Genomic DNA, 26,313 nt, shown 5'->3' on the forward strand with positions numbered 1-26,313 from the left:
TCTCTGCCGTCTCGTCACGCCCCTGTCATACTGCTTCATCAATCACTTCTCTCACACACACACACACACACACACACACACACACACACACACACACACACACACACAAAGCTGATTCCCCCGTCTCGGCACCACTGCTGTGTCCTGTTTGTCACAACTTCACTCTCTTTATTGTCTCACTCTTCCTTATCCATATTTTGCAGTAGCCTCACACAGGGCTGTCTATTAGTTAAATTGGAATTATCTCATGTTTTCTGTCAGCAGAATTTGTCTAGTATCCAAAGTTTATTGGGTTCCATTTGTACAACTTGTACCAATATTGCAGGCATTTGGGACTTATTTTCTCTGGCTGGTGGAAATATTGGCGGAGAATGACTTTGGATTCCCACAGCTCAGTCGAAAACAGCGTCATGTGATCATCCCATCAATATTCCCTAAGCAGCGTCTTCTTTGACAGGTTTTGAGAAATACTGTCAAAATATGTTGGGAAGACATTTATCAAAATGTCATTAAAGCGAAATATTTGAAAGGACTATTTTACTATTTGAAAGTGATTGAGTGGTATGGTTCCACATGGATTTAAAAACAACAGCATCACCGGTCTTGAACTATTGCTTTTACACTTTCCTCTTGTCACCTTTCATTTGACGTAAATGCCTTGTTTTCCAGTGCAGTGGTTGTTGTTTGGATTCTGTTGTTTTTATCTTGTTTGTGTTTTGTTTTGACCTGCACAAAGGGTTGCTGATCAATATGTTTGTGCCTGACGTTCAAAGACAAAAGTAACACACATACACACACACACACACACCATAAATAGATTTTAGCTTCTCAGCAGTACCTTATTTTGAGCATCTTCAACTTGAGTATCAACTATGACACAGCAATAAGCTACTGCCTCGCCCCTGTCCAAACTGCATCCCATTCATTATTTCACAAGGATGCTGCAAAGATAACTCTTGGTTTTCGTGACATGACTGTGGCTCTGCAGCCCGCTGAGACTCGGGACTAATTTAGCCAACAGACCCCCGTCAGCATAGCCACACACACACACACACACACACAGACACTTACACACATACACCCACACAAAGACCAGTTCTGACAGGTCCAGACTCAGTTTGCCAAACTGTCTTCTTTTCAAGGCAGTTCATTGTTGATCATTCTGTTTTCTGTTTCTGTTTTTGGTGTTGCTGCAGGGCAGTATACTATCTTTTTTTGGTCCTCAGTCCACACTGCCTGCTGCATCCCAAAATTCACTATTTTACCAGTCAGCTACATTTTTAGAATAGAATAGGACCTCCAGATGATAGCTGGTTACCTGTCAAAGTGGTTGGTAGAGTAGACAAGCTTAATTATGTGTTTATCCTAAGCACATAATTGATTTTTTTTTTTACCTTTATCTAACCAGACTGACTGAGCAGCAGGCCCTTTTCTAGCAACTTCTTGGTTCACATTCACACAGTAACACACATTCACACCTGGGATTTGCCCAGTACAACCACAGTCTGCTACTAGGGATGGGACAATACGAATGCGTATCATGGGGCAGAAAAATAAATCGCAATATTAGCTCCATTTTATCCCGCTGTAGTAATCACAAATGAGACTGCCTGCCCATCTCAATTTCACTAAATCTCATCTGTAATGACATTTTTAAATTGTTGGTTACATTCACAGCCCTACACAGAAAGACTTTGTTGTCATTGAACTTTTAGTTATTACATCGTATCGTGGTTGCGTCGAATTGTGAACCCTGTATATCGTGTATCGAAACGTATCACGATAAGCATATCGTCCCTATCTTCTACTATTGGCCACTGAGTTTGGGCAGCCTCACTGATGGTTGTTGAGGGCGGGGAGAGTGTTTGTCATTCACTTTCCCCAGCTTTCTCAGAGAAACAAAACAAAAAAATGGCATCAAAGGCTGCTCACCCAAATCTGTGACTGCACCCCCAGTCAAAGCAGTCTAAAACCAGACCTGGTTTGATCCGGCATTCTTCCAGACAGTCATAAGTCTACTTCTATAACTTCAAGGCTGCTGCTGCTCCCATTGTAAGACATTGGAATCATTGTACTCAGAATATGATATAGCCTCCCAAAAGAACCTGGGACATATTCTCTACCAGGGCAACTTTATGGTTAATAACATTCTCAATGCAGCCATACCAGATTCATGATGTATTATAATGTGTGTCATTATATGGCATGTAGTTTGTATTTTTTTTAACAAGAATAGTGCACATAAGATGAGAATATGCTTAAAGCTGCTTCACAGTGCACTTAGAGTAAACAAAATGATTTGTCAAAAAAGGGATCACAATTATGACTTTGTTTAGAAAAGAAAGAGAAGTACATTTACAGATCCTTTTACATTTGGCGAGATATTTTAATTTGTTGTAAAACTGTATGCTATTATAATTAGAAGCATACCAGAGCGTGACGCAGGCCTATATTGTCATTATCTTTCCTTACTTTCTTTCCAATTGTCATTCTGTCATTGTTAATGATACATTTTAAGACATCAACAGCGCAAGGCACTATCCAGAAAATGGCCCCCCAAACCTCGACTGAGATCAAGAGAGTTCATTTGTGCTGCTGAGTCGTGACTACGCTGATTATCTGCTGCCTGGAAGGTCTCATCAAGTACCAGCTTTTTAAATGTAGTGGCACAATTTCAAAGAACAAGCCGTTACAGTCAGTGTCCCATACTCCATTTGGAGGGCTTTGACTGTAGAAAGTGAGGCCAGGAAGTGGTAATAAAATGAGGGAGGCCTATTAGAAAGTAGTTAAAATAACAACTTAAACCCTTTGTTCCACTTAGAACAAAGGGTCCTTAAGTGGTCCAGCTTACCTTACATTCACTTGCTATACATCTGCATTATGTGATAGGCTTCAAATAGGGGTAAAACTGCCACCCCATACAAAATATATTTTTTTGCACTGCCTGCCCCTCACTTCAGTAATTTTTGTTCATCAGGTTCTTCTCCCTGGAAAGGAAGGGAATGAAGAAAGGAAAGGAAACCCAAACTAGCGATAAGCATCTGAATCCCCCAACCTAACAGAAATGAATCCAAGCCAGAGGCCTTTAATAATTGAGGATTCAACAGAGTTTTAAGGGATCAGTCCGAGTGAATAGGGCAGAGTTTCTCATTTGATCTGTCTAATGATCTTGGTCTTGCTTTGTGATGATTGACAACTTTAAGTGGTGGTGAATTGCCAGAGTCAGTTTTTTTTATTTTACTAAGCTTGTACAATGAGTAGACATCAAACATTGTCTACTTTTAAAAAATACTGTTATGAGTGAATGAATGAGGGAGAAGAGGCCTTCAAACGTGACCATCATCACTTCTCTATAAAAGTGAACAAGCCGCACACTGCTCTCTACTTGCTGTGACTTTTATTTATCGCTCCAACGTTTCAGCTATGATGCCTTTATTTGTTTATTTCCCAGCAGTCAGCGCCTCATTGGGTGTGCGTTCTCCCACTTTTAAATTTTTCTTCACCATCTCCTGTGCTGAACAGATTCCTCTTTTTGACAGGGACTTGGGCCACAACGAAAGATGATGCAGGTCCAGTCCAGAGGACGTCAGAGGTCTTTGTTAATAGTTATGTGACCGCCCTCCAAGAAAGTCCGTGGCTTCTAAATCAGTCACCGTAAAAGAGCCTCTTGTCCTCGCTGATAGACTTGATTTTTATGTGAGCGATCCACTTCAGGAAGAGCAAGAGGCCCTCCAGACGGCCACTAGGTAGCAACTCTTCTGGGAGTGTAATGGGATTTCACAGTACCAATATCAAGAAGATATACATTTAATGAGTTTTCAGACACTTCTCCTAACACATATGCACCGTCATCCTCGGCCGGGTTGTTGTGAACGGAGTTAAGTGGGATTTCTCCTGGGGAACAGTTTAGCGTTTGATGTCTTTGCAGCCGGTGCGAGATGCAATTTGTCCCTGAAATGTAGCACAGCAACAGTTACTTGTTGTGGTTCGTCCATAGACACCGCTCCGAATTGCTTTTTTCAATCTTTTCATCGTTAATTCATAGACAATGTTATAAAGCCTATGGAGTCAACTGTCCCAACTTTTTTTTTTTTCATTTAATCAGGATTCACTGTGTGTACTTGAAAATGAAATAGCATCTGTGCTCTGGCTACAGCAATATCTCATTTAATCCCCATGACTGTGTGTGAAACTTTCTACCCTAGGCTTTTACAATTTGTTTATTCCCTGACTTCATCCAGTCAAACAGCATTTTATACTTTATACTGTCAGCAAACAGGAGGCTTATATTACACTGCATTTATGCCCTTCTGCCCCCCATGCCAAGAGCTTTCATTCTGTACTTGTTGGCTAGACTTCATCAAACCACAGATCCTTCATTGTGTGTCCTTATATACCCATAGCTGAGCATTTTAGAAAAATTAGGGGATGGGAACCAAATTATGAAGGGAACCAAATGTTGCAAAAAAGAATCTTTATTCAAGCTAACAGTTGCCTAAATAAAACATTCAAAGCACAAAGGCTGTAGAACAATAAATATGGCTAAATAATGATCCTGATTGAGGGAAAGTGTCGGTGTGTTGCTGCCTAATATGTACCGGCCATATTTACTGTTCCTAACCCTGTTAGTTAGTTTGTCTATCAGCTGGAAACTTATGAACAGATTTCCATGAAAAATTGTGGACAGATAGTTTAGGAATCTGGGATTTCCAGTATTAGACAGTTATCATTTCTTAGCCATAACCATGAATCTAACGGGGACAGACTTGATTCCAAATCCAAAGAGTTTGTTTTCTGGTTCAAGAAATTCAATTTAATTTAAAATTTAAAGCTGCAATAAGTGAAATTTTCTGACCACAAGAGGGTGACAGAAACCACAACGCATTTGTAAATAACACACAGCAAAGCCACTGCACTACGTAGGTCTACCTAGGTCAAACATTGCAAAGCACTGTGCATAAAGGCTAACAGCTAAGCTAACATACATATATCTGGACAAGTGTCACTGGCTACCAGTCTTGCTTTGCCAGAACTTTCTTCCGTTAAATGCTAATTGGTGTCCCACAATGACAAGTGAAGAGGTAGGTAGCAAATTTTCTAGTTTACTAAGTTTACTCGCTTGCTTTATCAATTCCACCATTATGAGGAACTTTTCAGGAATGGGAGGGGGTGAAGACCGCGTTTAAACAGCGAGGGAGGAGACAAGCTAGTTTAAAAAAAAAAATTAAAAGCTACTGAATGGACCGAGGAGCTTCGTTCTGGAGCAGAATTTGTAAGCTTTAGAAAAGAGGTGAAAACAACAACACAGCTGGCTGCTGTGTGGATTTTGGTTTATATCATTATGTCTCAATGAAATCTCCGCATAGCACACATTAGTTTCAGGATTGGTTATAAGGTCTGGTATTGGTTATTGCAGGTCTAAGTGATAGGAATGATGTCTTTGGGTGTAACAGCAAGAATTGTTGGAGAATTGTTCAGCGTTGGCTGGGTTTTGTACTCTCTGAGTGCCTTCTTGTTTTTCTATTCAACTGTTAGCTTGAATAAATAGTTCCCTTTTTTTCTTTAGAAGTGGTTCCCCTCTTCTTTTTGTAGTGTTTTGCCTCCTTGGGAACCCTTTGCCCTTCTACACACCCATCACATATGTACTTGATGATAAGCACATTTTAACAGCACCCTGTAGTCCCTGCCAGTAGATCCACTGAACAGTGGGAGCTGGAGAGACCAAGACCACCCAGTGGAAAGAAAGAGAGAGAGAGAGAGAGGGAGGGAATGAAAGAGAGATGGACTGGGCAGCAGGCCAAACTCCCAAAGCACAGCTTTCTGAGACTATTCCAGCAGGTCTTTTTTGTCTCATTCTTCCTCTTCTCTCCTCTCCTCTCCTCTCCTCTCCTCTCCTCTCCTCTCCTCTCCTCTCCTCTCCTCTCCTCTCCTCTCCTCTCCTCTCCTCTCCTCTCCCGTTTCCTCTCCTCCTCTCCTCTCTTCTCCTCTCCTCTCCTGTTTCCTCTCTTCTCCTCTCCCATTTCCTCTCCTCTCCTCTCCTATTTCCTCTCCTGTTTCCTCTCCTCTCCTTTCCTCTCCTGTTTCCTCTTCTCTCCTCTCCTCTCCTCTCCTCTCCTGTTTCCTCTCCTCTCCCCTCCTCTCCCTCTCCTGTTTCCTCTCCTGTTTCCTCTCCTCTCCCCTCCTCTCCCTCTCCTGTTTCCTCTCCTCTCCTCTCCTCTCCTCTCCTCTCCTATACACCTCTCATTCTCCTCTCCTCCCCTCATCTTTCATGTGCAACACGTCTCTCTCTCTCTCTCTTGTGCCGGTTTGGTTGTACGTTATTACTCAGCTTGACCTCACTTCAAAGCTTGACCTTATGCAGTTTTTTTTTCCTCATGGCTTTCATAAACCCTTTGCAATGACAACACTTTGACTCCACATGTAAACCCCATCATTCTATTCTTGGAAGACATTGATTAAGTCCAAATGATCGATGGTGGAATCTGCTTCAAATTTACCTTTTAATTCAACCTTTGACCCCCTATCCCTGCAGGTGTGCCTGGAGTGAAACCCGAGCGGTATGAGGAGGGCTTGGCGGTCAAGCACTGCGCCCTCTCGCTGGTGGGAGAGCCAATCATGTACCCCGAAATCAACACCTTCCTCCGCCTCCTCCACACACACCGCATCTCCAGCTTCCTGGTCACCAATGCACAGTTCCCCCAGGAAATCAGGTGGGGGCAAAACCGAGCTGCACGGTTGTGTATTTTTGTATGTGTGTGTGTGTGTGCGTGTGTGTTTTATTGAGGAGGGATATACACACGCGCACAGGGGACGGGTCTCTCTCTCTCTCTCTCTCTCTCTGTCTGACTGTCTGCCTATCTCTGTCTCTGTCTCTCTCTAGCCCTCTCTCTCTTTCTCTCTCAGAAATATCCACTTCAGCCTATCTGTATTGGCTCTGTATCCGTCTGTATCAAACCCCCTCCAGCTCTTCTCTTTGAAGCCTGGGAAGATGAACTGGAATGTCGGGGGCAGCAGGGTCTCCTAGTGGTTAGAGAGACTGTCCCTTAAATAGAATGGAGTTACCAATGTTGTGTGTCCTTTCTAGAGCAAGACACTGAACCCTTACCTGCTCACTCATTGTAAGTTGCTCTGGATAAACGCATCAGCTAAAATGTTGAATTTGTAAATTGTAAGTAGGGCCTGATCTGAGTTGGACATTGCCCAATAGGATCTAATCTGGAAGACGGCATTGCAAATCATAACCCAGCTGTATAGTTTCCTTTCACCAGTTTCTGCATCAACCTTTCTGTCTTTTGAGTGAGTTGTTCAGTACAGGCACGGTTCCTCGAGGCAAGTGCCTTTATGCACCTACTGTTAGCTGTATGAAAAATACATAAAAGGCATTGTTACCTCAGATGGCCTTATGTGCACAGATATAGGCTACACCATACAAACACACACACACACACACATACACTTTACTTTGTAGAGGCAGAGGGGGCTGCGAGCAACACTGTGAGAAAGAAAGGTTTCACGTCTGAGGAAGAAAGACACTGTTGTGACCTCAGAGCGCCGTTACTCACTGCTCTGCTGAGCGCTCTGTCAAGCCAACACTGTAGCAGAAAACCTCTCAAACATCACTTTGTGAAACAGTCCATTTCTCCTTTAAAACTGTAGTGCGTGAAGTGGAAAAAGGACTTGCCACAAATGTTTTCAGGGTAACATTGCCATGCGTCGCTTTAAGTAAAACCGGCATTAGATTGATCATGTTAAAGCAGACATCCACTGTATTATTGATAGTGCAAGCTAACACAATGCCCACATTGAATTTATGTTTCGAATAAATTCGAACGGCGAACTTGCCAATTCAGGGCTAAGGCTTCTCAAGGTAATGCTTCCTTTACAGCAGACAGTTACAGACTGAAATCTCGTGAAATATCCTTTTATTGAACCAAGCGTTTTCTTCCACACAGGGTGGGAAATTAACAGCAGCCAAGTTTTGGCTGTGGCTGCTAAGTTTATCTCCTCTACCAGCCACTTTAGCAGAGGTTCCTTTATATTCTAAAAACAATTATTTGGCTGTTAAAAGGCTGGAAGTGTGACTTTTTGAAATAAAAAAAGTTTAGAAAAAAAGTTTGTTTGTTGCCCGAGCTCGACATAAATATCAAGTAGTAAAAATATGAGCACAGTCGGGTCACAAACAAAATTACAACCCTAAAAATCTAGTTTCCGTTGCACAAGTTATAGATTGTCATGATGGATCTCATCGAAGTGCAGAGTTGCCAGCCATCTAGATTGAAGAGGTTGTCGAGTTTCCATGCTCTGACGTTTACCTTGGCTTCCTCACTCACCATGCCCTTTGACCTCCAATCCAAACACGTCAGTCCGTCCTGATGCCTGGCAGCTTGTCATGCTGGGTAATCTTTACCCACTGTGTCGCTGTATCTGTGGCCACCTTGCCCGTCATAACCTGACTTATGGTGTCCGACCTGTTGGAACAGGCTGAAGGTGAGGACAGCAGCCATCAATCATTCTCAAACCCCGCCTGCCAGAGCCACCCAGCTGGAGACGAGCTGTCGCACTTTATTGAGTCTCCATTCCAACATTACTTTGATTAGGGAGTTTGTGTGTGTGTGTGTGTGTGTGTGTGTGTGTGTGTGTGTGTGTGTGTGTGTGATTTGCGCAGGGTGAGGTACAAAGAGCTAAATTCGCTGACTTTCTCTCTAGTTGCTTATTTGGCTAATTGGTTATTTCTGTCCCTTCACATAATTGCCGCTCTCGCACAGCAAATATTTTGATCTCCCATCCAAAGACACATGAAAGGTTAGCGCTTCTCTTGTTTGGGTCCTCTGAATCTTTTACACTTTTCCCGCTTCTGTTTACTACTCTTGTGCATCCTCCTGCTCTTACAGATTGTGCCAGAGTGCAGCAGCTACATCCAAATAAAATTCATGTCTTCCCTTATTCAGTATTGATGAGAAGCTCTCTTTAGCTTCGTTTTCACAGCTTCTTCCTTCTTCGCCCCCTCATTTTCCCTTCATCTGCCATGTGCAATGAATATACTGCTTTTAGCACAAGTACATGGAGTGTTTCATTTCATGTCATTGCATGTATGTTATTGAATGAAGACGCTCTGTGTAATTACTCGGTCTTCAGGGAGAAGAAAGTCATACTGAACGGAACTGAGCAACATGTATATACAGCCAAAATGTTTCTGTCTTGTCTCTGACTGAAGGAGTATGACTGCCTGCCTCTAAGAGCTGGCAGAAATCCGCTTATATTTTCTTAGAAATATGTTGAGGTTTAATTGTATTGGGGCAGACTCAGACGTAAGGAAAAAAATAAAGAGGCATCGTTTTCTGTTTCCCTTTTGTTCTCATCTAACCGCTCCTTATTTCCCTCTGTCTCTCTTTGTCAGATTCTCTTTTTTCTCTTTCTTTCTCAAGCTGTGATGCTGTTCTGTTGGATCTCTCTTCATCTCCTCCGTTCTCTGTATTTTCTGTGGTCTCCAGGAGCCTGGTGCCGGTCACCCAGCTGTATGTGAGCGTGGACGCCAGCACCAAAGACAGCCTGAAGAAGATTGACCGGCCGCTTTTCAGGGACTTCTGGCCGCGCTTCCTGGACAGCCTCAAGGCCCTGGGCGAGAAGGTGAGCCTGTCACTGTTTTAGCCAGGAGGTCAGGGAGGGGGGTTTGAATCCTGGACCAGGTGGGAATATCTGGGCGGGGAAAGTGAATAAGAAACCCTCTGCCCTCCCTCAACAACTACTGCAGCTCCCAAAGGTGCCGCAACTCAAGCTAAAAATGTCGACAAATTTGTTTCCCTGTGATCTTGCATGACAGTCTTGGAAAAGTGCCAAAGACCAGATATTGATATTCACAGAGAAAGAAGAACTGATAGTGTGAAAGATTTATCTGAGAGCTTTTTTTTTCCCACCTAGCTACTGAGCACAGTCAGGAACACCTGTGATGATAATTGGCACTTTCACACTGTGTTGCCAACTAGCTATAATTGATTTCCTCAGTTGGGGTTAAGTTACTGTTACAGACTGTATATTCATAGAAACATAAACATCATTGTAAATAGGAAGCTGTGATTATTATTGTGCCCACAGACCGCTCACCATCGTGTTCTCCCTAAGGGGAGTCGCTGTAGCTTGTCATTACCTCAAGATGGATCAAACTGTTTGATTATCCCATCTTTGTAATTCTACTGTAATTTGCTGTGCACCACAAGCACACAAATTACAGTCTAATTATTTGCATTTTATTTTTTCAGTCTGTAATTAAGTTTAGAACTGATAATCTCTGCAGGATTTTGGCCCGCTTCATTGCTTGAATTAATTCTATTATTGGGTCTTTTCTTATTATAGTTTCACTGTCCAGGTTCTCTTCAATGTCAGCATGTCTGCAAGGAAAACTCGACTTGCAGTGTTTTTTACCGGGGGAATCAAAATATTTCAAAATTGCAGTCATTTTGTCCAAAAGGAAATGGGTCTAACAGCGTGATGGCAGCATGATCGGTGAAAAGTGTCAGTTTGAGGAGGAGATCTTACATTTTCAACATCACCCGTGTTGATAAGTAAGAGTTAAAAACCAGAGACATGGATAAGAATGACAGCTTATCGCGTCTGTTACATCCACTGAGGCGCCGCATAGCATCCTGGGAGTTTTCCTTTCCAAAGGCGGTGCAGGAAACCCACTCCTCACCTTCCTTCTGTCAGATGTGTCATTCGCTTTACGTCAAACTGGGACGAGGGGAATGCTCCCTGCTGCATCTTTGTCTCAATCCACATTGGTATTCACCTGCTCATTGTGTATCTTGATATATCGTGAGGAGAGATGTGGTGCTTGAGATGTTTATATGTCTTCATACCTCACACATCAAAGCAGCACTGGGGTCACATCTGTTGTGGAATAGACAAATAAAACCACAATAGGAATTCTTATTATGATAATTTACCTGACGCCTGATGTGAAAGCTGACATTTATGATAATGGGTTTTGTGTGTCGGCTGATGGGAGGCGGTGGAAACAACAATGTGATTTCTTTTATGTTAGGGACTTTTCAGAGGCATTGACTGAGAAACCAAGGCCGAGGTCCCAGGACTTTTCCTCTTATTAACCATAACTGGAAAGAACATATTGATGTTTTGTGGCCTTTCTATGTGTTCGTGTTTTTGCCACTGTTTGGTCTGTTTTTGTCAAAGGCTGATGCTGAGGACTCACTTGGTTTGAATATAAGATTCAGTAACACTTTACTTTACAATGGCCATATTCCAGTGTATTAACCTATGGAAAAGTAACGCAAGTACACTGTGTAGATGCTTCATGAACCCCTCCCTAATACACAATGTACTTACAACAGTGTAATTACTCTGTTTTACTGAAGACATTTGAATGGTTTGTTACATCATTATAAGTACATTATGTATTAATGAGAGTTTCAAGTATCTACACAGTTATGTTGTGGACTTACAATATTTTCCATAGGTTAATACATAGGTTAATACACTGGAATAAGGTATAAAGTAATATAGGAAGGAATAAAGGGAAGTGTTACCAAAGATTGTGTCTGATATGGTGGTTGATGTGCAGGCGAGGGAGTTTCCGATATTGTGATTTCATTTGTTTTTCTTTTTATTCAACCCTAGATTTGTGGGTTTCTGCCAGCCAGTGTTTTTGCTCAATATTACACCCTTGAACAGAGGAGAATCTGTCTTTAGTACACTCCACCGTTAAAACAGTTGAGTCTCGCCCTGCCGTGAACATTTACTGAAGCTCTCCAGTGCCCAAATATCTTGACAGCACAAGTTGATTTCTTGGAAAAATGTGAATCAAAACACGCTGTCGAGGCGATGTTTAACAGAAGTGTTCTCCATTCCCCATAATTCCTTTCATGTCCAACTTACAGTCAGACTCTTGGATCTGCCAGATTCCTCGCCTCCTGTGCAGACTCATCTTTAGTTTTTTTTTTTTTTTCTTTTCGAGTGAATCAGAGCAGCTGGCGAAAGCTGCAGGCCTGAGTCCTCTCTGAAACCACAGATTGAGACGTCCTCTGTATTTACCAAATTCTTGTGGATGCCAACAGTAAGATGGTAAATAAATAAAAGAGAACATTTAAAGCCTTCAACACCTCACTTAAGGTGGGGGAAAAAAGGTGATGTCAGGTGATGGTACAGCTCGCTTTTTTGTATTTTCTTTTATCGATTCCTTTCATACTTGTAATATTTTGGCTTTCTTTTATAGATATGTTTATTGACTTTTCACTTTAAACTTTACAGAACACACAAGTGCATGTTACAAGCAAAAATGTACATGTAAACATAAATGGGACAAAATAAAATGAGAATAGAAAAAAATTGACATGAAAACCAAAACTTAACAAAACTCAGCTCGGCACGTATATATATTTATGATAACACTTTGTTACAGGTACAGTTACTAAACGTATAATTTTAGCAGTCACGTATGGAAAATTAGTACAACATCAATTAAGGTTGCGTCTTAACATGTTTACATCCATATATTCCAGGTTTTGGCATTTCATTTTTGAAGTTGGTAAAGCTCACTTCAACTCAGACGATCAGTTCTTTGTTTCCTATGAACTCTTTCCCTCCCTACCATAAGAATGAAAACATCTACAGGTGTGTGTTTCTATTAATTCTGTGATCTGTGACCACAGTTGCCCCCGCAGTTGTTAAAAACAGTACAGCCATTAACCTTGAAGGCCTTTTCATCATCTTGTGAGCGGAGGGAATGTACATTATCACAGCCTGCATCTCGCCGGCGGGCCGTGTGTGTAAATCGATTCTCTGCGCCGGCCTGTTTCCTAGAAAGCCAAAGTGAGGAGGAAAAAAAAAAAAAACAGCACTCAGGCGCATCGGGCGTAACGACCTTGAAAAAGATGTGGGCTGTGAAGTCTTTCAGAGGGAGCCTGTATTACAGCGATCTGTAATCGGTCTGCTTCCTCTTGTCTAATGCTTTAGTAAACAATGGACAAATTCATTACCACTCAGCCTGAGGTGTTAGCCATTGAATGGCTGGAGGTAAATCACTGCTGATAGATCATTGCACTCTAATTGCCTTTAGGTCACCCTTTTCGCCAAGTGCAGACAAGCAAATATCATGTGAGGTGACTGGTCTTATCTGCTATGCATGAATGGCCAACCCACGCTGAAATATTACTCATTCTTTTATACTATACCAAGCGTATTCTGTGTAGTTATTATACATGTAGAAGACACTTTCTTGTGGTGCATAATTCACACAGTGCAAGTGATATCTGGTCAATTTGGCATTTAGGCTTTTAGCTGAAATTCCCATCCAGAGTGGCTTGCATCGGATGAGTAGGTAGGTTTGGTTTAGTTTAATTTAGTTTATATACACATATTAAATAAATAAATAAAAATACATTTAGAGAATTACCAGAGAAGGAAATGAGAAAGAAATGTCCATGTGCAGGTGAGGTAAAAAGCCCAAGATGAGCTTATATCAAAACCTCACCTCATGAAAATTCATTTTAAGCAGGTACAATAATGAAATTACAATTACTGAAATGTAGTTGCATGATAGTGTTTAGTAAACTGGCACAGGGGATCTACTGTATGTGTTGTTCAGGGCCACTTTGACAGGACTCATGGCTGTTGATGGACACATTGGCTGCTGCAGGGATCGAACCTGTGACATGATGGATACAGAATAGTCTCTCCAGCCACTTGGCCGCCCTGCTGCCCACAGATACACTGCTTGAATCTGGTCTGCACCGGGCTTTATTGTCTTCAACTGAATACATATTAATATCCCCTCTAATATCGTTATGTAGCAGTGAGAGTGGGGAAAAAAATTGGCATGGCGAGTCCAGTCATTACCACATTTTACTGGTCCCGATCTGCTTGCATGTCATATTTGGATGATTATGTTGTGATGTAAGGACTTATTTTGGGGTGGGGTGTAGAGCTGAACAATTAATCTAAAAAAAATGGAAATCACAATATGAACTTCTGCAATTTCCAAATCGCAGAGGCTGCAATTAATTGCTTAAGAGAGAGACTCTGCAGAGTTCTCCATCTGAACTCATCTGAACAAGCTACATCCAAAAAACCTGCGTACATCAAAGCTATGTAATGCAGGATGTTGGCAATTTGTCAAAACCATTATCACTGGTTTCCCTCTCCCCAAGTGACCAAAGATCCAACCGGAGTTCAGTTGAGGCCAAATGGGTGACAGAGTGCTAGCAAAGTCCTGTTGGACCCGAGTGTGACATTTCTGCCTTCCGGCACATTCACTGCCTGCTCCCTGCAATCTCATTATTTTGAATACTGCTTCACAGTCTGACAATCAGAGGAGCCATCAGTCTGAAGAATCACTTTTCTACTTGTCAAAAAATGTCTAATGATATCAGCGTTTCCTGGTGGCTCAGCAGTCTCAGGTGCATAAGACATGTTAGAGATTTTGAGTTTGAATTTGACACCAGATCCATATCATAATAATAATAATAATAATAGTCACAATTCTTAGAAAAGTGCTACAAGATAGAAGGAACACAAATCTCACTAATCATATATATTGCATATAACAAACTTCTAAAAATCAGCTTCTGTTTTATAATTAGGTAACTATTTTTTGTTTTTTTTTGTAGTTCTGATATTGTATTTCCTGAGGCAGCTTGTCACAGAGTTGAGGTGCCCGTACGTTCCCCTCTTCCTTTTTCTTTCCCCTTCCTGCCACTCTCTGCTGGACTACCCAATAAAGCAGAAATGCCATACAAAGCTCTTCACAAAAAAAGAAAAGTTTGATTTCAAAATGAGGTATTGACCATTCGGAAATTGTGAAATCTTCTCTCACAAAAGGAGTGCTGGCATGAAAGTACATTATAGGTTACTATTTTTTTCTATATAAAGTTTTATACTTTTTATAGATTAAATCATTTGTGTTTTTGAACTATTGACTGGTGGATTTCAGGTAGAGGGTTTTCACAATGGATATATCCCGCAGTTACACGATTACACTGACAGATTTGGCCTTCCATCCTTCAATGGGACAGTTGCTCAATATAGCGGCCAGCAAGATGTGACCTCTTTCTCCTTTGGTCTTCCTGCTAACGCACCAAACCTCACTGTGGCCTATTGTGCATCACACTGTAGTCAGGTTATATGGTGATGGATATGCATGGTGTGGTATAAAGATTGAGATCGAGGTAAATAGGAAACGGTTATGATTATCGTAGCAGTATGGTGGGAAATGTGGGCCTTGGCAAATTCAAGGACAATTAAAATGAAGTAGAGAGCGCTGCAGTTATATAATGATTGCCTTTAGCTTTTCCAAGGACTCAAATCTCCTGAGCGGTCAATGTTGTGAAGCTTAAATCTAAAATATGCATCGCCTTGAGTCGGCGAAGTGTACTGTTAGTCCCGCCCTCCTCCCCCTCAATTAGTCAAGTCCTAGCCCCAACTTCTTGTCACTCATCTTGATGAGCCGTCTACCCTGAAACAACATCTACAGTAGCCTGAGGCTGAGGTGATTCATAAATCCACAACTTCCGTAAAGCCACAACATGCGCTGAAGAAGCAAACGGCAAATGCAGGAAATCAGCAATTTTAGAAAAAGGTAATGCTGATGTTGACCCGTGTTTTTGAACGGGTCTTATCTGCCGCACGTTTAATTCACTGTACTTTCTTTTCTTACTGCTTTTCACCACTGTTGTTGTTGCTGTGACTTCCCTGTGCTGTGGCCTCTAGCCTCACCTTGATAGCTACAACCCGGCCCACCGCTGGCCACGCCCACACGACACACACACACACAGCAAATGGCATACACCCCAAAATATCCCCTACATCACTGAAAAGCCAATTTCAGGCAACCGGAGGGATTTAGGCATGCAGGGTCAGAGACTGATTATGTATAATATATTCTATTCTAGTGTTATTTTTATGACAAAACAGGTGTAACTCTCACCGCCAAACCAGAGACATTTGCACATAGATGGTCATTTTGCATTATGGGTTAATGTGATCATCTTTGCCCCAGGGGGTTGTGCATGTGCTTGTGTTTCTGCCCATGTGTGTACGCCTAACTGTGCCAATGGTATGTCTCTGTTCGCCTTCCCAGTTCCCAAAAATAAACCGTTACACAAGCAGTAACTTTGAGCCAGCCAAACCCCTCTCTCTATACCCCTCTCTCTCTCTCTCTCTCTCTCTCTCTCTCTCTCTCTCTCTCTCTCTCTCTCTCTCTCTCTCTCTCTCTCTCTCTCTCTCTCTCTCTCTCCCTCTCTCTCTCCCTTTGTGTGTTGTTCCCATCACCCCCCTCCTTGCTCATATTCCTAAGGCTCCCTTTCATGGTGGGCTCTGCCTCCACCCTGACCCTCTCCGCTCCCCTTTTGACAGCTCTCCTCCTCTTCTCCACCTGGCCTCCATGTCGGTGCGCTGGGGGATTGATAGAGTTGTGCCTCGCTGTCGGATTTGGAATAGAGGCGGCTTGAAATACCTCACCCCCCTGCCTCCACTGGCCAATTATCCTCTTCCCTACTGGGCTGAAAGGACCTGGTCTATAGATAACCTTCCAGTCAGAGGGAGAAAGAGAGAAAGAGTGCACTCTCCTCTCCTCTCCCATTGTCATTTACTTGTTTCCTCCTAATATCCATTCCTCATGTCCTCTGTCCTCACCTCTGCTCTCCTTTCATCTCCTCGTCTTGCCTTTCCTCTTCTTTCTTCCTCTCAGTCACATGGTCAATAATCCTCTGCCCCTGCTACACAGACAATGGCCTGATTCTACAGCACTGGACTGTTTTTTTATTTACCTAGGGAAAGTTAACTGAACACATATGCGCTTTTGCTGCAACTCAGCAGTTGTTAAAGCATTATCGAACATGTGAACCTTCCCTAAACAACTGTGTCATGTCCCAGAGTTAATGTAGGTGTTTGACATCTGGGAGCTGCTGTGTCACCTCTGGGAGACACATGTTGTTTCATTATAAAAATATTCAATACAATATTTTCTCTGACATTGATCAACATTTTGGCATATCTGCAACAGTGATATCAGTTGTGCTCAAAATGTTTTTAACATTGGGATCAAAAGTGCTCTTTTATTATTCGCCACTATTATGACGAGTTAGCTATTTATTTCTGTTAGCAGTAAAACTCCAAACGCTTGTGGCCTCTGAGGGGAATTAAGCAATATGAATAAAAAATAAAATCAGACTACGCTTGATTGGCCCTGAAGTGGGTTCTTGGAAAAAAGAATCATATTAAGAGGAAAGGTCGGAAAAAATAAAAGCAATGAGGTCTTGTATGTCAGATGGGTTTTTTGTGAACACTGCCAAACACTGACACCGACTGTTTGGGACCGGTGTGACCATCAGTACTACAGTACTTGCAGTTACATTTATAGAACACTGCACAGATGTTAAAATTTTAACTGCACCTTTGTATGTATATATTCCCAACTGCACTACTTGCACATAGGGCCACTGCAATTCAGCAAATGTGCAATATCCTGAAGTGCAATATCTCAGCTGCTAATATCAAAATACCGTACTGTATTGTTTTATATCTTATTGTTTTATAGGTTACAGAAACATATACATTTTATATTTTATTTATATATTTAGCACTCTTAATTAGTTTAGCTTGAACTCTTCTATTTTAAATTGCTGTTTGCTATGTGTGAATGCACCGTCAGGATTGCCACTCAATTTAGTTGTACTCTGTGCAATGACAATAAAGGAATTCGAATTGAATTTTGAATTTGAACGGGTTTTTCAGCTCTTGTTCTGATGCTGAGCGAGCAGCTGTGGCGTCTCTCTCTCTCTCTTTCTGTCACAGCTAAGTGGCATCTTGACATCTTGTCATGATGGCAAGAAATGTGTCACAGCTACAATTTTACCCCTTTGTCTCTGGCATGGTGAAATGTACCGAGGCAATGCACATGAACATGGTGAATGCCACCGTCATAACATCTAATGAAATGCCAAACATGATCCGTTTGCTTTTCAAGGAGTGGAGTGTTTTGCTGTCGGGCCTTGAGGTTCGAGAATAGCTTAACGGCTGTACTTGGGTTTGACCTGGAATGCATATTAACAACTTTATATGTCTTATCTTTTCTTCCCACTCTGCCTCTATTCCTCTCCTCTACTCATTTCCCCCTTTCTCCACACTCCACTCTGCTCCCTACTCCTATTCCTCCTTCTCCCTTGATGTCTCATCTCTCTTTCTCCTTAATTTCCCTTTCCATTCCTTGCTCCTCTCCCCCCCCTCTCATGTCTCTCATACTCCTCCACCTCCCCACCTCTATCCATCCGTCCATCCAGAGGCAGAGGACGGTGTACAGACTGACGCTAGTGAAGGCCTGGAACGTGGAGGAGCTGCAGGCTTACTCGGAGCTCATTGCCATGGGCCAGCCGGACTTCATCGAGGTCAAGGTAGGGTTCATCAGCACGCGCTTTTTCCTCTGCGTGTGTTCTCGCCGTCTCATTTCATTAGGGATGGGATGATGTAGCGAAATTCAATATATCGCAATACAAAAATGTGACCGTGGGCCAGAAAAGTGAATCGCGATATTAACTACTTTTTATTCTGTTTTTAAGAAGCTCTCCATCCAAATTGTATTATTGGCACATTTTTAAATTGTTGTTTACATTCTAGCAAGTCAGTGGCATCGCTAGAAGGATTTGTGGCTCTGAAATAAATTAATTCTGCACAGTCAGACTTTGTCACTGAACTTTTATTTGTTACATTGTATCATGGTTGTATCAAATCGTGAACCTCATATCGCGTATTGAATCGTATCATGAGATAAGCATATTGTCCCATCCCTACTTATTAGTAATTATTACTATGTACTTATTCTCTTTGTCCTCGCTCTTCCTCTCTTTCTCCTCCCTCTCTCTCTCTTCCCTTTACTCGTCCGCGCTGAGCCCTGATGTGCGTCTGAAGTTAAGCCTCCTAATGGCCAAGCTCATCTCATTTGCTCCTCGTTAATGTGTTTGCTGAGAGCAAATGAGCCAACAGCACCGGCCACCACCACCGGATTTTTTCGGCAGTTCATTCATTCTAGAGGAAACCGTAGCGCGTGATATCTCCTTCCACAGATGTATCATCCGCCCATTCCTTAACAGAAGTCTACCAAGTAATGACATTATATAACAGCGACAATGCCTCAGAAATACACTCTCCTCGTACTCCCAGGCTGAAAGGGAACAAGCTGGCTTAAATGACAATTTAATGGGGAGAGCTTGTGTTGAATTGGTTCGACAACCCCAGTGGTACCTAAATATTTCAAAACTAATCATCAACATCTTCCCTGGCATGTCTTCTTTGCATTCTATTCCACCAACTTGTACATCAAGGGAAAGGGTTGAATCACAAACAATCTGATATTCATACACTTATCTTTCTTTCTAAGTCGTGCCTCCGCGGTCTCTAGTTTTTAATATTTTATTTAAAAGGTAAAAAGCCACAACAAATCTCAGCAAATCTCATGATTCCTTTTTCCCCAGATTCCAAAGAGTACCTTTTTTATTTGAACCATACATTATTAAAGCACCGCTGTGCCCTTCAACTGTCTCTGTGCAAGTGAGGGTGCGATTTAATTTGTTTGACTTTATGAATGATTGACTTTATCAGTGAGTGATTCAACTAGTTTGTGAGTGCTTGTGAGTTTCTGAGTGTCTTAGTTTGTGACTGATTTAGTTTGCGACTGATTTAGTTTGTGACTGATTTAGTTTGCGAGTTTGTCAGTGGATTAGTTTTGACTGGCCAATTCACAACTCCCATTCATCTGCCCAAGCCCGTCCATTCAGCTTTGTGGCGGAAGAGTCATTATCTTCTCAAACTAATGGTTAGTTGAATAATGGCTGAATAAATCTAAATAATGGTTGTATTAAAAAGATCTGAGAAACATTCCTAATTACGCTGCACTAGATTATGGCAACGCATCCAAAAGTACCGATGCGAGCTGACAGGAGCTACTTTCATTTCGCCATTTCTTCACTTTGAGTTTAAATCTCACTGATCTGTTTTTCTTTCCTCTGCCCATCTCTCTTCCTTTCAACAACGTTTAAAGACTCTGGACTGGGTCTGACATGCTGGCACTCAAACAGAAATGTACTGACAGATAAAAAGACAGTGATCTGAATGAATGACTGGCTGGGATGGCCTCTTAATGACATCTCCAGTTATGCTGTCAAACGCCGGCGCCGCTGTTTAAACGATAACACCCTCCTCCGATTTATGTAGCCAGCATTTTGCCTCTGTAGATGTCCCTAGATGAGCGGGATAATTCACTTTATCGGTGGGTTGTTTACCACATCTAGCCGGCCCCGGTAATTAGGCAGATATGGTATTAATGGGATGGGAGGAGGCACCTTGTGGCCCTGCAAGCTATGGTTGTCTTAGTGACAAACTCGCCAGAGACTGCAGTCATTTTTCAGTGCATCGCTTCCGGCTTTGATAATAGTAATAATGGCAGTCAGTTATGTGGCAGCAGCAGGAGTAGTAGTAGTAGTAGTAGTCTATTAGTAGCAGTAATGACAGTACTAGTAGTGTCTGACGTGTTATTTCTTGTACTATATATTCTCCTTGTTTTATTATATTTACTATTTTTTTTGTTTTACTATATTGCTATTCACGTTTTACTATTTAACTGTTTTGTGTTCTTCTAGTACAGTGATTCTCAACCTTTTTCATATCATGGACCCCTAGTTTAGTCCACATTAGAGCCTTGGGCCCCCATTTGATGAGATTTTGTCTCTCGGACCCAAATCTGAGAATATTTTTTTTTATTAGATATGATTTTGTCCAGAATTCCATGACTATGTGTATTGAAGGTAGAGAGATAACAGGGAAACTATTGTGTTAACTTAAATAATAGGGACCCCCTGAAATCCCCTCAAGGACCCCTGGTGGTCCCCGGACCCCACGTTGAGAACCACTGTTCTAGTATCCCATTGTGAAACACCTTGTAACCACAGTTTAGAAAGGTGCTATATAAATACAGTTTACTTATTTATAAGTAAAGTACTTAGTCATAATAGTCATAGTGACAGCAGTAGTAGTAGCAGTAATGACAGTAGTAGTGACAGTAGTAGAAGTAGTGACAGTAGTAGTAGCAGTAATAACAGTAGTAGTAGTACTAGTGATAGTAGTAGCAGTAGTAGTAGTAGCAGTAATGACAGTAGTAGTGACAGTAGTAGTAGCAGTAATGACAGTAGTAGTAGTACTAGTAACAGTAGTAGCAGTAGTGACAGTAGTAGTAATAGTAATGACAGTAGTAGTGACAGTAGTAGTAGCAGTAATAACAGTAGTAGTAGTACTAGTGACAGTAGTAGCAGTAGTAGTAGTAGTAGCAGTAATGACAGTAGTAGTGACAGTAGTAGTAGCAGTAATGACAGTAGTAGTAGTACTAGTGACAGTAGTAGTGACAGTAGTAGTAGTAGTAATGACAGTAGTAGTACTAGTGACAGTAGTAGCAGTAGTAGTAGTAGCGGTAATGACAGTAGTAGTAGTACTAGTGACAGTAGTAGTAGTTTCAGTAATGATAATAGTAGTAGTTGTCGTAAATAGTGGCAGTAGTCGTCATCATAGTGACAGTAGTAGTAGTTTCAGTCATGATAGTAGTAGTAGCCGTCGTCATAGTGGTAGTAGTAGCTGTAATGACAGTAGTAGTAGTAGTTGTCGTCATAGTGACAGTAGTAGTCGTAATGACAGTAGTAGTAGTTGTCGTCATAGTGACAGTAGTAGTCGTAATGACAGTAGTAGTAGTCATTGTTGTATTGACAGCAGTAGTAGTAGTTGCAGGAGTAGCAGTGGTATTAAAGACAAGTCAAGGGCTTGTATGTCATCATGGGGGTGGAGTAGTGCAGTTGGTCAGTTCATCAAAGTGGACATTGAGCTTGACCTAACGTAGCATATGGTATTTTGTGACTGCCTTTAGCCAAAGTCCCTTATAGTACCATTTCTGTCATGGGTGTCCAAGGTGGTAAATGAGTCCCTAACCTTGGTAATGTTAGTGCCATGCTCTACCTATCGAACTTTACTGGACCGCAAAGCTTGAACTTTGATCTCAGTGATATTTCAATTGTTTTTTGTACAATATAATTTATAATATAATTTATAATGAAGTGCTTTGTGCTCTTATTTCTTGCATTACTTTTTTAACTTCTGCTCCTTTGGAATTTGTCAGCCTACTTTGCCCACACATTCATGTCACTGCCGATGGCAGACCTATTTTCTCCTCATGTGTTGGCAAATGTGCATTTCTACAGCTTATTAACCAATACACGTCTTTTATGAAATAGATATTCCGAAAACACATAAAATTGGTTAATGTAGTAGCTTGATATGTGAAACTAATGGAAAATATGTTCCCCTCTGCCTGGTTTGATGGTCGTCTATTGATTTCTGTGTTTTTATCTGTTCTCTGTTACAGCTCCCATCATGCTGCAGCAGTATTGTTAATTTGTTTGTGGGGAATACAAAATGGTTTCTGAATTATGCTGAGTTGGCCTAAATGAGCTGCGGGCATTAAGGGAGTCAGCAGTGCATTTCTTCCCTTATAGCTGTTGGTACAGTATGTTGATGTGTTTGTTTTGTTCCTTTTCTTTTACAGCACTTTGTAACTTTGTCAAGAAGGCTGTTGTGCTTTATTATTATTATACTCACATATTCACCCCTGCTAATTTATGATGCTTTTGAACATGAATCACTGCACTCGAGGGGAAATGGTCTAACTGGTAACTTTTATTCTTTGTTTTGATTTTGCATTCTGCTTCCTCACTGTAAAAACTATACTTGAAATTGCTATCCAGTGCAGTTTATTCTCAGTTCGCTTTAAACCGCGCCCAAACTCTGTAAAAATTAGGCCAACACAATTAATTGTCTCCACCTCAGATTGCAGAGATTAGAGAGAGAGCCCCAACCTTTGAAGTCAAGCAGAAAATTCTGTTGTATTCTATTTTCATTCCGCTCCAGGGGGGCGAGCTAATTGGGTTTGAACAGGTACTCTGCCCGTTTGTCCGGCCTCCCCCTGTCCCACTGCATGCTTCCCTAATGCCCAGCGTTCCCTTAGAAAGGCAAAGGAACAGGTGAGATATCTCGGTCACAACCGGTGTGAACATTCATGAAACACCTCTCCCCACTCTGAGCCCCCAGCTCCCAGTCCTTCACCACACACACACTCATTCAAAAGCAGGAGCACACGTCATTCCTGCACTGCCTGGCAACAGCTTTCGCCCTCTTACATCCACCGCTGGCCGGGTGTGGGGGACTGTCGCCCCCGTCTCCACTGGGCACCCCGTTTTATGCCTAGCAGCGGTAAACAGAGGCATGTAAAAGCACCGGTCCTAGCTGCTGCTGTTGCTATGCGACTATTGAAAACCCAACTAAAAGATCGAATATTTTGTATCATTCATTCATTCATTCATTTTCTTTTACACGTGTGTTCCTATTCAGGGTCATGGGGGGCTGGAGCTTATCCCAGCATGCACTGGGCTAAAGGCAGGAAAACAATGAAGAATATATTCCAGCAACTCTTGCAGTACTGGGAACAAACGTTTATTAGCAGAAGGCAGAGAGACACCCTGGACAGGGTCCATGTACCTAGTGGCCAATCATTTTTTTGTTATCAAATCATCAAAATGAAGAATAGTGTTTGAGCTTTTTTGTTGTTGTTTTTTTATCAAAGTAACATCGAACAGTAACCCCACTGTGACGCTCATTTTTCTCTCTGTCAGTTGTAAAACAGTGGAGCTCAGGTGGGCGGGGCTAGTTGGAGGTGAGTTTGATTTACTGGCACTGTTCTCTCCTTCTGTGTATTGTGCTGCTAACATTGGGTTGGAGAAACCTTGGTGAAATGGTACAGTAGGTTTCTGGAGACATGGTATTGGACAGTTTTATTACATTTTGTATGCGACTAATATCTAAGATATTGAACTTCTGTAGTTTGGTGTGTGTAACTGAATTCAACTTTCTCTCTCTCTCTCTTTCTCTCTCCAAGAAGATTGAACACACTCCTCACAATCACACACACCACAAATATGATCAATGGACCTCTCAGGCCTCAAAACCAACGCTGTTACACTTAATTTAAGTGTGACAGCGTAATATAACAGCCAATGCTGTCACATGTAAAACACTCAATATAACACCAGACGGTGTTATAATGATGCTTCACCTTCTTCCCACCTGGCCAGATACAGATCCTTTATCTGTAGAGAACTATTACAGGACTAGCTATAATGTTGTAAACCGAAGCAGGCTATGTATTTATCTACTGAGACTGGCCACTGTGGCATTACAGCACAGACTCAGTTGAGGCTATGTAACAACTATTTAGCTATTAGCAAAACAAGGTTAAGGTTAAATAATGAATTGTTTTACAATGTCAACAACAGTTTATAAGCTTAGCTAATAAACGGTAGCTAGTTAGCTTTAGGCTAGCTATAAATAGCTAATCAAACTACAGTAGTTTGATATCTTAGATGTCAAACTTCTGTAGTTTGTTGTTGCTAATTCTGCCTGTCTGTGAGCTGTAGTTCATCCACTTGCTGCTAGGGGGCAGCAGATAGGAGCCAGGCTCACTGAGTTGTCAGTCTTTACATCCTGCCATAGGATGGATACAAGCGCGCACACACACACACACACAGAGCAACCCATGGACATCAGACTCACACAGCGAGCATACAGAGGAATCCACCCAAGTTAACCCTCAAAACTTCCACTTTCTCTTTTCACTCTCTTTAAAGTTTTTTAACTTTGAAAGTTTCTTAACTTTCAAACTCTTGTCATCTCAATTACTTTCTCCCTCATTCTGTTAGTTGCCACCCTTCCCTTTCTCTGTTTGTTTTTTTGTATGTGTGCCCATCTGTACCTAACTGTGTCTATATATTGTTGTGTCTCTGTCAGGGTTGCAACTAACAATTTATTATCGATCAATCTATTGATTATTTTTTAGATTAGTCATTTAGTCTATGAAATGTCAGAAATAATGACAAATGCCCATCACCAGTTTCCAGAGCCCAAAGTGATTCTTAAAATTGCTTAATTAGTCTGACCAGCTGCCAAAAAAAACAAAGTATTAGTTTTATAATGATATGAAACGGAGAAAAAGAAGCAAATCTGAGCATTTGTGATGCTGTAACCAGCAAATGTTTGGTAATTGTACTCGATAAATGACTAAAACGATTAATTGTTTAGCAAATTAAGCAGTTAAGCAGCCAAGCCCAACTCTCATCTCTCTCTCTCTCTCTCTCTCTCCCTCTCTCTCTCTCTCTCCCTCTCTCTCTCTCTCTCTCTCCCTCTCTCCTCTCTCCTCTCTCCTCTCTCTCTCTCTCTCTCTCTCTCTGTCTGCACTAAAGTTTGTTATGTGTTGTAAATGTCAGAGCAATTTTTTGCCATCTGCACTGAAACGACTTGGACCAGCTGTGTGGCAATTAAAGGATCCCCAGTCCTCTCTCATACTCTCTCTTCTCTCCTCTCTTTCTTATATGTATACATTAAACTAATGTCGTCTACTTATATGCAGTGTTATACAGCTACTTAAGTAATTAAAACTTGCTTAAAGCAAGCCTTGCGTTTATGATGTGTTTAATGGGAGAAAAAACACACACTTCCGTCTCTAAGCTTTCCCCTGAGGCTGGGCTGGCTTCTCTGTTAAAGATCTCCTGTAGGAGGAGTGTGTATTGATCCATCACTACATGGCATTTCATTATATCACAGAGAGCACAACAGTAACGAGAGAGCAGGGAGCGCTGGGATTGGTCAGGCAGTCTGAGATACCCGTCAGATGTGGCCGTGTGCGGGAACACACAGACTTTACTCAGGAGATCAGATGTTAATATGAATTCACTCGGCTGTCATTCCTCACTTTGTGCATGTGTGGCTTCCTTTTAACACACAAAGAGGAAGAGCGCAAAGAACAAAGGAGAAACATGTCGACCCTTGACATGCTTACTGTGCACTGGAGGGGATTTAGATGAAGGGCAGCACACACACATAAAACTGAACTTCACACACACACATTACAGTCAATGGTACTTGTGACAGCGGTGCTTCATTCTCAGATATGAGGGCCAGTTTCGGCCTGACTTCATCCCAGTATCCAGGTCAGGTAATCCGTTGTCACATCTACAGTAGTTAAAGATTAATCTCTCAAAGTTTATTAATTGGATTCAGTATTTCATTTTCTCAAAGAGTTCTGACCATCAGACCAGTGAAAATCAAAGTGAAACCGCCTCTCCCCTGACACTCAATTATTTAACCCATCTTCCTGGCACAGGTGAAGGGTCACTATCGGGGGTGAGCTTTCATCTCTTTCTCTCTCCTCCTCCCCCTCTCTCT

The 26,313-nt window shown here is 41.8% G+C and overlaps 1 protein-coding gene across 1 annotated transcript in view; it reads left to right on the forward strand.

Moving 5' to 3' along the window:
* tyw1 (tRNA-yW synthesizing protein 1 homolog (S. cerevisiae)) overlaps positions 1-26,313 on the forward strand; it is a 74,093-nt gene that overhangs the window by 31,643 nt on the left and 16,137 nt on the right. The window contains exons 12-14 of the mRNA XM_071522502.1: positions 6,533-6,710; positions 9,492-9,627; positions 18,288-18,398. Of these exons, the coding sequence (XP_071378603.1) occupies positions 6,533-6,710; positions 9,492-9,627; positions 18,288-18,398 (425 nt within the window). The remainder of the gene's footprint in view (positions 1-6,532; positions 6,711-9,491; positions 9,628-18,287; positions 18,399-26,313) is intronic.

The sequence above is a fragment of the Centroberyx affinis genome, unplaced genomic scaffold, assembly GCF_046629955.1.
Source record: "Centroberyx affinis isolate AG114_WGS23_722 - 3 ecotype Tasmania unplaced genomic scaffold, CSIRO-AGI_Caff_v1 ptg000097l_1, whole genome shotgun sequence".
Classification (NCBI taxonomy): Eukaryota; Metazoa; Chordata; class Actinopteri; order Beryciformes; family Berycidae; genus Centroberyx; species Centroberyx affinis.